Below are 13,332 nucleotides of genomic sequence, written 5' to 3' on the forward strand. Positions count from 1 at the left end.
GGTCATGAGATATTGACTATACTTGTGGAGGACGAACATAGGTTGCGGTGGGCTGGGCATGTCGTAAGGATGTCGGACGAAAGTCCGATAAAGGAGGTTCTTGAAACAAATATAGTAAATGAGACAGAGTCCAGAAATCAACTCCAGGTGTAACTTTGATTCAAACTGGCCGTTTCCGGTTTCTAGGAAACAGTCAAAAAGGACCAAATACCACCTAATATAAGTATTTCCGGTTGTGGTCCCCGTGGTCCCTGAATGCCGTTTTGAATCGCTTTGGGTCCACCACATTATTTCAAGAGATCAATCTTATTAGTGTTGGATTAGTGTTTAACGTTTTACAATGATACAATATCTGCACACCCACTGAAAAAATGGCTGCATGGCTGGTAGATGAGCTGAGAAAGTACCCGGTGACACAGGGGAAAAGCGTAAAAAACTCCGTAGAATTGGTTAAGCAGGTGGAGAATCTGGAAATCCGTAGGGGGGAAATCCTAGTATCCTTCGATGTGACTGCCCTGTTCCCAAGTGTACCTGTGAATGAAGCCATAAAATACTTGCGCACACACCTAGAACGTTACCGTGCCCCCCCAAATCACATTGAGGCCTATATGTCAGTGGCCGAATTATGTATGAAACAAAATTTGTTTATGTTCAGAGGAAAAATTTATAAACAGGTCTTCGGTCTAAGTATGGGTAGTAAATTGTCTCCACTGTTAGCCGAAATTTTCATGTCCAATTTCGAGGTTGAAGCTGAAGGAAATAAACTCTTCCCTCGGATATGGAAACGGTATGTGGATGACATTTTTGCTTTGGTGAAGGAACGCACGCTAACACAAACTCTCGACTTTCTTAACTCACGGCACACCACAATCAAGTTCACGGTTGAAAAAGAAGTCGAAGGGAAACTTCCTTTCCTTGATTTACTTATTACACGGAAGGATAACAATAAGCTAAAATTTGGAATCTATCGAAAGCCAACTTCAACAGATCGTTACATCACAGCTGACTCGAACCATTTCGGTGGTCAAAAACAGGCCGCTTTTCATTCCATGGCCCATCGCATCTTCAACATACCGATGGAAGAACAAGAGTTTCTAGCAGAAAAAGAAACAATATATAAAGCAGCCGAATTGAACGGGTACGACAAACAGTTCGTCGACAAAATCCTCCGTAAGCACGAAAGAAAGAAACACAGACGAGACGCTACCACTTTAATACCGGAAAATGAGGAGATTCGAAGAGTCAGCCTCCCGTTTTACCCTACCATCACGAATCCACTGAAGCATACCCTCCGCAGATATGGAATAAATATTGCACATAAAAGCGTTAACACTTTACGTGAACTTCTGGTTAACCTGAAGGACAAAGTTCCACAAGACGAACAAGCTGGAATTTATAAAATACCGTGCAAAGACTGCGACGCGGTATATATCGGGCAAACACGAAGAAAAGTTAAAGTGCGGCTTAAAGAGCATAGAAGAGCAGTAGAAATGAACAAAACGAGTGAATCCAGTGTAGCAACACATACAGTGAGTAACCAACACGAGATCGATTGGGATAAGGCGGGTCTGATCAAAAGCATCAATAAAACTGGTCTCCTCAATGCTTGGGAGTCAATGTACATTGCGACGGCCAAACAACCATTGATGAACGACGACGATGCACCGATCAACTCAATTCTCTTCAACTTGACAACGGGGAGAAAGTAATCTCCAGCTCACTCTCTTCGACGCGTGCGATATAACGTACGAGAATTTTAACCAGTTGGACATGGGATCTCGTCCTGTCGATGGGCAATATGTAGCCCGAAACCGGTAGACGAAAGGTAATTATTATATTATCCTTTTATATCTGTAAGAGCAATAAGTGTCTTGTCTGATCACTCGTCGTGTTCCGTCTGTGTTCGCGATTATAGTGTTTAACGTTTGCGGTAAAAAAATGGATGGATTTGGAGATGGTCATGAAAAAAAAATTTAAATACAGATAATTGAGTTGGATAAATTTCCCAATAATGGTAACTATATTATCTTATTTGCAAAAAAAAATTTTTGGCAGTTAACCGGAACATTCGCCGTGGCGGACGAAAACATGCGTGTAGGCATGTTTTCAAGCTCTTTCTTCGTTTTTTATTAATTTCTCCTCCGTTTTTGCGACAAAATTGTTGGAATAGATCTTGCGCTTCAAGTTTGCCCAGAAATTCTCATAGGGACGCAGCTGGGGGACGTTGGGCGGATTCGCTGACATCGGTACCACATCGATATTCAGCCGCTCCATCTCTTCCAACGATCGCTTCGAGTAGTGGGCCTACGACAAATCTGGCCAGAACACAGTATTTCTTGATGAACGACGCAACTTCTGCCAGGCACTTCGTACTATAAATTTTCCCGTTCACGGCCAGCCCGGAGTGAAAGAGAGCAATTTTGACATCCCTTTCTCGCTGATTGTCAGCCACAGCCGCACCTTCTTGGGGAACTTGATCTGTGAAATAAACTTCACCTCGGTGCTCACTTCCTTCGTGGGGGAGGTAAAATACGAAGTGCCCTGATAATCGTTGCCATCCAGGGTGAGATAGGTCTCGTCGTCCAATACCATTGCCACGTCGCGATTTGCCGGTAAAATCGACTTGACCATCTTATTCAACCGCTGTCGCTGCGTCATTGCCTGCAGCTCCGAGAACAGTGGACGGGACTGCCGCTTCCTGACATTTATGTCCATGTTATTCAGATACTTTTCCACTGTTTTACCGCATGCACCAACCTTCCGGCCAAGTGCACGCAGCGATTTAGTTACTTTCCCCTCGGTCTTCCGCTTCAGCATCCTTTGAAGTTTCTTGTCGCTCAGGGTCGTTGGCCGTCCGGAACCGGGCTTTCTTTCGATGCTCTGATCGTTGTCTAATAGTGTCAAGATGTTGTAGATGCCGGAACGAGCATACCCTGCGTCCACAAAGTGCCGCACGATGTCCGTTTTTGACGTGGCGGGGTACCGTTCTTTGAACGCGCACACTTCTGAACGAAGTAGCTTCACTTTTTTCTTCATTATAGTTAGAATTTGACTGATAGAGCTGTCAATTATTTTTGCTAACTCATGGGTGACTATGATTGTTGATGCATGAGTAGTTTCGTTAGTGCGATTAAAGATAAATTCATGAAAAATCGGCAAGTTTTGTCTATTTTTTTAACGTTACCACTTGAAGAATTACACTGCTCGACAAAATCAAAAAAAAATATTTTGCCGAAGAGCTCAATTTGGAATTCGAAATGATAGCAGCTGTTGCTCAAACTTTTTTTGAAACTAAGCAAAATTATAGCCTTTTCTCAATAAAAAAAAAAGTCAGAAACAGCTTCAACAATAAATATTAGCAGGGCGCTAAGCCAAAAAATACTTAATAGTTTATTCGAATATATCTGATGAAGAAATTCTAGAATACAGATCGGAAAATTCTAATCTAATGCAATCAGACCTACGTAAAATTAACTATGTAGTTCATGTATGCGGATTTTGTATGATTAAACTCTGGAATTATAATTGATCATATCTCTACGATCTCTATGAAATTTTAGTTTTTCATCCAGCATTTCGTTTTATATTCAATAAAAGACATTCAAAGTAATTTATACATCAGTTTTGCCGATGGGCCGCTTGATATTAAGAAGCGAGAAAACTATTCCTCGGTGAGTCGCCCGAGTGTCTACTCTTCGCCCATTCTAGCGTTCCATATGTTGGCGCTGAACCATTGCCAAGAGAAAAAAAGTATACACAAAAATAACAAATCTCTTCGAAAGTTAAGAATTCCCAACAATGCAAATTCGCTGGAAATCCAGCCTAATGCAGTTACAGGCCTACGGTGCATGTGGTGTCAAGCCTCTTACCTGAAGGTGGCGCCAATTTGCATTTAATTTTGTATTTTTGGTTTCCCAAAGTTGCTGCTAATTCGGTTTGTTGGTATTTCCATCCGATGACGGAAGCCTGCTTATGCCCAATCATCGCATGCTTCTTCGCTTTAATCGTTTTACCTTTCGTAATTCCCACATTTCCGAATTGCCGGATTTCTTTCCTTACCGAACCGGAAAGCAAAAAAACCCACCAGTTTCAATGCTTGCTTGCTAGCTGATCAGGTAGGGGAGGAAGACGGAACTCCCCGGCGAAGGTGTGAAATGTCAATAAACATTCTAATGTCATCATAAACAGGCGATTTTTCATTTCGAATTCATCTTTTCGTCTCTTTCTTCCTCACGCTTTGAAGTTCTGTGACTGTTGCTGGCGCACTGTTATTAAGACAAGGCAATAAAAATAAATAAGATTTCGTTGGATTTCCCTCCCAGCAAGAACCGATGGCGTTCCGATACCCCTCGGGCCGGATCTGTTCCGGCTTTGTTCTTCTTCATGGGTCGCTGTTGATTGCAATTTTGATGTCGAGAGAAGAACAACACCGCTGCCGGGAGGACAACAAGGATAGAGCGAAATACAAAACCGAAAAGTGATAATTTTATGACAACTTTTTCATAATTTATGCAAGAAGTTTCCGTCATCGAAAGCAACGAAATTTCCCGGCTTTAGGTTCGAAATTTCCGGAAATCGATTCCCAGCGGAGAGGAGATGTACAAGAGCACAAGCGAAGGCCATCGTAAAAGGTTCGATCCGAAGAGCGATGCTGATGACAAGACTAACCCAGGGGGAGATCGGGGTAAAGACCTTAAGTCTTTAGCTTAGAGTTGCGCTGAAATGTGTCTAATACCCATTTTCCTCTTCAGCTTATGGAAGCATAATTTCCCATGACATGGACCCGGCTGAAAGACGCGACAGAGCAGCGGAAGGCGAAAAGAAAACGAACAAAATGAGTGCGACAAACATATGTTCTACTCTTATTGCTTGTTTATGCGAATTCTGAAGAGTCATAAAGCATGATGCTTGCCGTTGCTGGGGGCTTCGGTACATGGTTGTTTGGATGTAGAGCTACAACCATCGGTTATGGTTTTGTTTTTGGTTGTGAGAAACTTAACGCATCTTGGTTCGTATTCGGTTTGAAAATTGAGATCATTTTTCAATAGTGCTGTACCTACTAATTAACCTTTGTGTTTGAAATAAGTTTAGTATTATAAAAAAAGATCCATCAAAAACTTTCCTTGGCTAACGTCATAGTGCTAGTAACAATATTTCTTATAATTCTTGATACAGCCGAAACAGCGCTATAAAACTTTGACAAAACAGTTTTGTTACTTGCGAGTGGTTTTACGAGTTCAATAAACAAGCGCTTCACCACAAAATCTAAAGAATAATTTTAGTTTTTTCTTAAAAAGTTAAAGGAATTGAAGATCAGATATGAATAACATTCAAAAATAGGAAAAATATGGAATATTCGGAAAATATTTCACTCTACCTACTATTCCTGATTAGAATCTTTTGTTCGGTCGGAGCCATTATCTCTTCATCGCAATGGCTGCAGTAGTTTAAAAATGAATGAAGTTTCCACCCGCTCAACAGCACTGATGGTGCCCACGGAACCTGACCTGAAGAGAACTGGCGAAAACGGATACCTGCTCGGGCCCATACAAACCGGGCGATCGAAACATAAACGGTTTTGTCACGCCCCTTTTCTTTGCTCGTGATGATCGAGCGAGACGGAGGATGTGAGTTAATTTTTTTTCTGTTTCGCTTTGCGCCGATCGGATTGGATGTGTTTTCAGCAGCTTCACTCTCCAGAGAATGAGTTTACCAGTAACGTATCCGCCTAAATGTTTGCAAATCATACACATATATGATAAAGCTCGTGGTTATCAGTTAAATCTCAGACATTCAGGAAGTTGGCTTTGTATTTTTAAGACATTTAATACAAAGTAAAAGCACCAAGTTTGGCCATAGTCTGTTTATATGAATTTCATCGATTGTTTCATCTATAAAAATTGTAATAATAATGAATATTGCTGAAACTTTCTCGAAATGCATGATCAGCGTGGAAAACAGTAAAATTAAAAATAAGTAGAATGGAAAAGTTAGTAATGAGGGAATGGTTATCTTTTGCAGCAGAAACGATGATTAGAATCCTAATGGAAAAGAATTCCAGTTTAGTAAAATGTTTGATAATCTATGAAAATTATACTTCAATAAGAACATGCAGATTAAAACTAATTGTGACTTCGTTCACAAATTTTAATCATTCTTTTTTAAGTAGCCAATTATTAACTGAAATAGCGAAGAACATCTGACACCTGCAGTCTTTGAAATAACCCTTTTCTCTCTCACTATCCAGCGGAGCCCAAAAGTCGTGCGGAGCCGTAATGAAATAATTCCATAATTGTCGTAAACGATGCAAAGTTGCGAAATTGATTCTCGGCACGCCACCAGCAAAAATAACCAACAATCGGTTCTTGTAATGTCTGTGTGACTCTCTAGGCTCCACCGTGGGTAATGCTAACTTTCACGAACGGTAAATCAAGGAAATGCTAACACCGGAATGATTCCTATCAGCTAGAAATCTTGGTTTCAATTAACCGTAGGTAGTAACCTTAACTCAAAGTAGGATTTAATATTTTGCATTGTGGCACGAATCCACTTCCATTTGTTTCATTCACCAGAAATTAGTTTCGAAAAAGTAATTCAACTTTCGAGTTTGATCACAGTGAGATTCGGGAACAACTTAGTGTTTCGTGTTTGTTTGAAAACAATTCTACCGTGAAAAGTTTATGCTTAACATTGTGCAAGAAATGCACGCCTACGCTCGCGCATGAACAGCAAACTTCGAGCCTGCCACTGGTTTGACGTCTTCATAGTTACAGTGCTGGATAAAATATTGAACACAGCATTGAATCATTTACAAAACGAGTCAGCGGGATTATCCTTTTTCCTATTGTTGGGTCACAAAAGGTTATTGTTTTTATGTGCAAAATTTGACGTCTAATTGTTTACCTGCGGTAAGTGCTGGTTGATTTTGACCTAGGAGGAAGAAACGAATACTACACTCAAAACAGAGAAAACGCACATGCATCGTTTTTTGATAGTGTGTAACTATCTTCTTGCTGTAACGCATGCATGACTCAAACGAAGTTTTTAGTAACATCAGGAATACTGAATGTGCAAATTTGTTTGTAGAACACAAGTTCAATTTGCCGTTGCATAAAAGTTTCTTCTGAAAACGAGTACGAGAGCGTGAACCTGTAAGGCAGATTTTTCAGGGTTTCAGACAGTTGCACAAATTTTACAATCCTACATCTGCTTTTGTGAAACGAAAATCAACAATCGAGCCTGATGAAGATGTTCGAAATTATAATCAAAGCCTTAAATCCAGAAAAGCGCTGGTTCAATAATCGAAGTACACTATCATGATTATTACCGGAAACTTATAAAAATTATTATTTCACGTGAAAATAAATCAAAACATTTTGTGAAAGGACAATGACTACAAAAACTGTTGCGATGAATATGTTTTCAAGCAACGCGATACCTTTCAGTTATAACAATACTCATTACAAAAAAATGCTTTTTTCCCTTGGATCAAATTGACAGTCAATGACAGCTCACTCTGATTCATTTCGACACTCCCACAGCCTCGTATCCGTTTCTCCCTCCCAGATTTTGACATATAAACGTAATGAACCAAACTAAGACATTACAAGGTGGCGAAGACATCTGCTAACAGTCACCTGAGAAAATAGCTCAGCGAGTAGGGTTGAATTTAACAGAATCCCCCAAACTCCAGTCTCCAGCCTTATATTCTCGGAAGAACAGTCAAGTATTACGTCGAGAGGTGGCTTTTTGTGCTTTATGCTCTCTCTACTCTCATACCTTATAGCTAACCACCTTAAGACGGGCAGTTAGCTACCACTGCCGTGTTGGTGGTGGTCAATCTAAGCGGCGGCTGCGTAAACCGCACTTCAGTTGTCTAAGTCTTCGCACATTTTCCGAACTTAGTTGTCCGAAGTAGTGTCTGGCCCGCTTACCACCATCATGTCGCTCATCGAGTGCGCAAAGCGAGGACAGACGAAGAAGACATGCTCAGCGGTCTCTACCACATTCACGGACTCGGGCCCTGACCTGACAGCATTTGTGTCAGGTGGAAGTTCATTTCTTCATGGCGCCTCCCGACCCAGTCAGATACCTCCGAAATAAGTCGGTGCGTCCATCCTTCGCGGATCTAGACCATTTCCATTCCGAGAATCATCTTCTGGTACCACATATGCTCCTTGTGTAACGTTGATTAAAGCGATCTAAATCCTCCTTAATAGCGATGCTGATTGGCATCATATCGGACAAAATGCAGATTGCGTCGTACGAAACGCAACCCCCAGGCACATGAGCCTGTAGGTACTTTCCAGTTTACCACACTTGGGCCACACTGAGCCGCCATACCTAAGCATGGACAAAACCACGCTGGCAAGAAGTTTCCACTTGCTACTGTACGCTACTGAGCTATTCGACATCATTCGAGATATTGCTGCAATAGCCGATGAGCCCCTTATACAGATATAGTTGACATGGCTCTTGAACGTAAGCTTGTCGTGAACCATAACCCCCGAGAGTTTCAAAGATCGCTTTGAGATGATGGTGTAGTCTCTAACTCTGACCACCGCCTGTTGCTCTGATTTACGGTTATTCACAACCGTGACCTCCGTCATATGTTGCACTAACTCCAGTTTCCTTGAGTGCACCCAGTCCTAGACCTTGCCTATGCAGTGCGTGGACGTCCACTCGACCTTTCTGATCGACTCGCTGTAGACCTCCAGCGTTATGTTGTCCGCAAAGCCGACGATCACAACTCCTGCAGGAAATTCCAGCTTCAACAATCCGTTGTACATGACATTCCACGACACCGGACCCAGGATAGAACCTTGCGGTACGCTTGTGGCATGGTGCAGACCTTCATTATAAAAAATGCGCATTTTGATAATCACAGAAAAAGTTATAGACGAAAAACCGGTTTTGAGAAGAGGGGTACCATAAAAAACTCTATTTCATCGTGTCCAATGTACAGATGTCCTATTCAGCAGTATTTTCACAGTATTCAGCAACTTGTTTTCTTTTAAACTTTTCCACAACCTTGCTTAAGGAAGCAATCTGGTATATTGAAAATTAGAATTTTTTTAGAATTGATCAAAAACCAAAAACCCTAAAATTAAGAACTTGTTCTATGAAACTATTTTGCTGAAGACATTGAGTACATGGAACTGTGCACTGTGGAATTTTGCGAAGATATCTTCCAACCAATTGTAAATGTCATGGAATATAATACATGGAATCTATCTATACCTACAAAAATGCAGTCCGGTTTGCCTGTCTGTCGGTCTGATCCATATAGGCTCGGAAACTATCGAACCGATCAACGTGAAAATTTGTATGTAGGGGTTTTAGGGGCCGATAAAGGTTCCTATGATAGTTTGAGACCCTTCTCTCTTCTGGAAGGGAGGGGTCCCAGACAAACGAAACACAAATTTACTGCACATCTCAAAAACTAACCAAGCAAAAGGAACCAAATTTGGCATGTGGATGTCTTTAGGAGTAATAAATATGTTCATATTGGTTCGACACCCCTCCCTCTTCAGGAAGGGAGGTGTTCCATACAAATGAAACACAAATTTCTGCTTATCCCGAGAACTAACCAACTAAATGGAACCAAATTTGGCAGATTAATGTTTTTAGGGGTAACAAATATATCCATAATGGTTTGTCACCCATCCCTCTTCTATAAGGGAGGGGTCCCATGAAAATGAAACACAAATTTCGCACAGCTCGAGAACCAATCAAGCAAATATAACCAAATTTGGTAAGTGAATGTTTTTAGGCGTAACAAACATGTCCATAATGTTTCGATACCCTTCCTTCTTCTGGCATGTCTCCAAATACCATTTCGAAATTTAAGATGGCGACTTCCGGTTTCTTAAACCAGAATGACGCACAGGGGCCAGAAATTGTCTCAAAATACCATTTTGAAGTTAAAGATGGCGACTTACGGTTTCCAAAAAACAGCGGCAAATGACAAAATACCACCCAATATGGGTATTTCCGGAATTGTTATGATGCACTGAAACAACAAATCGACCTATCGACCTCAGACAACATTTTGAATTGTAAGATGGCGATTTCCGGTGTCTGGAAAACAGCCGAAAATGACCAAACACCACACAATATGAGCGTTTCTTCAATGCCATTTCATTATTAAATTCAAGATGGTGACTTCCGGTTTCTGAAAAACAACGGCATTGACCAAATACCACCCAATATGTGTAACACCGGATCCAGGATGATGCGAGGAGCTAAAAAATGACCTCAGACACCAGTTTGAATTGTAAAATGGCAACTTCTGGGAAACAGCCCGAAATAACCGAATACTACTACATATGGATATTTCCGTAATCGAAATGATGTATAGAAGCCAAGCATTGACCCTGGACACCATTTTAAATTCGAAGATGACCACTTTAGTTTCTGGAAAACAACGAAAATAACTGAAATGCACCCAATATATTTCCGGAATAGAGGTGATGTACAAAAGCCGAAAGTCGAGGATGTTGTCATTCCGATAAAACCAATCACGGTGCTCCCACAGACCGTTATTATAAAAAAAATGCACCAAAGAATCTGAGTACACCATTCGATTCGTTATGACGTCCAAAATCTCTGGTCAAAATTTCAAAATCATCGTACGGTACATTTTTGAGTAATGCCCTTATGTAATGGTCAAAACAATGCAAAATGTTCTAAGAATTTATGCATTCAACTAAGCTTTTCACAAGACTTTGTAAAATTTATTGTTTTGAGAATCACAGGAAAAATTATAGGCAAAAAACTGATTTTATGGAAGGGTGTTCCACAAAAATCTCTATTTCGTCGTGTTCAACGTACAGTATTCAGCAATTGTTTTTCTTTTGAAATTCTCCACAACTTTGCTGAAGAAAGCAATCCGGTATATTGAAAATTAGAAAAAATATTTTTTTTATCTAACTGTTAGGTGGATTGATAGAAAAACTAAAAACGCCAAAAGTAAGGCCTTGTTCTATGACACATTTTTGCTGAAGACATTGAGTACATAAAATCAATTTTTCATAGTCAAATCTAGAACGATCACGATTTTTCAAATTTTCAAGAAAATCTTTCCACCAATTGTAAATGTCTTGAAATATAATACTTGGAATGTGTAGAAACTATTTTGGAAGTTGTTTCATAAAATTGTTGCTGAAAAACGTGTTTTACAGTGAGTATTTCGTCGTTTTAATATCACTTTTTTGTACCTTACGACCTTCAAAAAAGAAATTACTCAAAAATGTACCGTACAATGATTTTGAAATTTAGACCAGAGATTCTGGACGTCATAACGAATCGAATGGTGTACTCAGATTCTTTGGTGCATTTTTTTTTATAATAACGGTCTGTGGGAGCACCGTGCAATCATTTCAAACGATATAAACAAATCGCAAAGAATCAATGAATTTAAAATGTTTAAAGTTATTAAATTAAACACTAAAATAGGCGGGACGAAGTTTGCCGGGTCAGCTAGTGTGTAATAAATATTTTGGAAGTTATTTCTTGAAAAGGAGGTTGAAAAACGAGGTTTATAATATGAATTTCGTAGTTTTTTTTATCACTTTTTTGTACGTTACGGCCTTTAAAAAAGCATTACTCAAATTTTGGCCAGAGATTCAGGACGTTATAATGAATGGAATGGTGTATTCAGATACTTTGATGCATTTTTTATTATAACGGTCTGTGGGAGCACTGTGGCGGTGTATGAAACGCGTTTTTGACCTGGCTTTGTATTGTAGACTTATAAATACTTGATTCTGGATATTATTTTCCTGAATCTTGTGCAGTGACACCGGTACATGGATATTCCTAAGCGCAAGCGCAAGCGTTTTTGACGGGAAGAATAGCATTCAGAGTGGATCTGCCTTTCCGGGAGCCGAACTGGTTACTTGCCAGACCATTTACAAGCACGCTAGTGCCTCAACAGTCTGTTGAGAATAATCCTCTCAAGCACCTTTCCCGAAGTATCCAACAGACAGGTAGGCCTGTTTTCCGATAGATCCCCCGGCGGTTTTCCAGCCTTCAGCAGTAGGACCGATCGCTCCCACCTACCCAGAAAGAGGCTGTCAATCAGGCAGCATAACTGCCCGGAACAGCCCAGAGAACACTTTTATAGCCATCTTCATTGCCAGGTTCGGGTTTTTATCCAATCCTGGTGCCTTGCTCACCTTTAAGGAGTTGGCGATTACGATGAGTTTCTCATTCGTAGCTCTTGCCTCCTTATCAACCTCAACACGGCTGTCGTCGCTCACAGATCGGATGTTTAGCAGGTTGCCCGACCATACCTGGTCTGTGTTTGGGATACTGAAACGTTATTGTGGGACTGGACCGCCGAGAGTCAAGGTCTTGGCTCGTAGCGTGGGAAAAGCCCTCCGGTGATAAGCTCCAGTATTGCTGGTGATCCCTCTGCAGGCGTCAACACGCCTTTGGTCTTGGTCATTACGATTCTGTAGGCGTTACTCAACAGATTCGTATTGACATTCAAATTAACCCATCTTGCTCGCTTTAATCGCGTTCGTTAGCGCCGGTCTTGCAGACCCGAACACTGCACGGCGCTCTACCCTAAGTTCCTTGGCTCGCGCGCCCTCTACCCTTTGTCTAGCACAAAGGCACGCACTGCGGATATTCGCTTTCGTTTCAGTCCACCAGTAGACCAGGGGCTTTCCATTACTAGGTTGGTGAGTCCTAGGCATGGAGGCGTCACACACCCGTGGTAGTGTGGCAATTAATTGATCAGCACTCGGACGGAGCCAACTTCCCCCTTCAGCTTTCTTTTTTCATTGCCTCCTCAAATATCTCGACATCGAAATACGATATCTTCAACCCTCTATCCGTTGCTAGCCGCCTCACGTTGTGAGCTATACGCTATAGCTATAGCAAACCGACTGGTCGCCGACTATCGCTATTGGTGTAGCCATCGTCATTCCGCTGGTTCGTGAACAGTCCTGGGCTGGAGAACGTCACGTCGATGAGAGACTCCGCACCATTTCTACTGAATGAACTTTTGGTCCCAACGTTGGCCAGATCTAGTTGGCTGAGCTTTGCCAAAGTTTCCAACAAGATCTAATCTCTCTGGTTCGAGTAGCGACTTCGCCACTCTACAGCCCGAACGTTGAAGTCACTCACCTCCACCAATGGCGTTAGGCTCGTCAGCTCCATGGTTACGAGGTCTATCATCTGAACGAACCTTTCGATAGACCAACGTGGCGGAGCGTAGCAACTGCAGTAAAACACTTCGTTCACCTTGGGAACCGCGTATCCTACGTTCGAGAACCTTCTGAACTACGAACCTGCTGGCTGCCATATTGAACTCATCCGCGA

The 13,332-nt window shown here is 41.4% G+C and overlaps 1 protein-coding gene across 1 annotated transcript; it reads left to right on the forward strand.

Annotated features, from left to right (window-relative positions):
- The first annotated feature begins 371 nt into the window (after positions 1–371).
- Positions 372–1,709, forward strand: LOC129720461 (uncharacterized). The gene has a single exon (XM_055671949.1). It carries the CDS (start codon positions 372–374, stop codon positions 1,707–1,709), a length of 1,338 nt encoding a protein of 445 aa, XP_055527924.1.
- The last annotated feature ends 11,623 nt before the right edge of the window (positions 1,710–13,332 follow it).

This window comes from Wyeomyia smithii, chromosome 2 (genome assembly GCF_029784165.1).
Source record: "Wyeomyia smithii strain HCP4-BCI-WySm-NY-G18 chromosome 2, ASM2978416v1, whole genome shotgun sequence".
NCBI lineage: Eukaryota > Metazoa > Arthropoda > Insecta > Diptera > Culicidae > Wyeomyia > Wyeomyia smithii.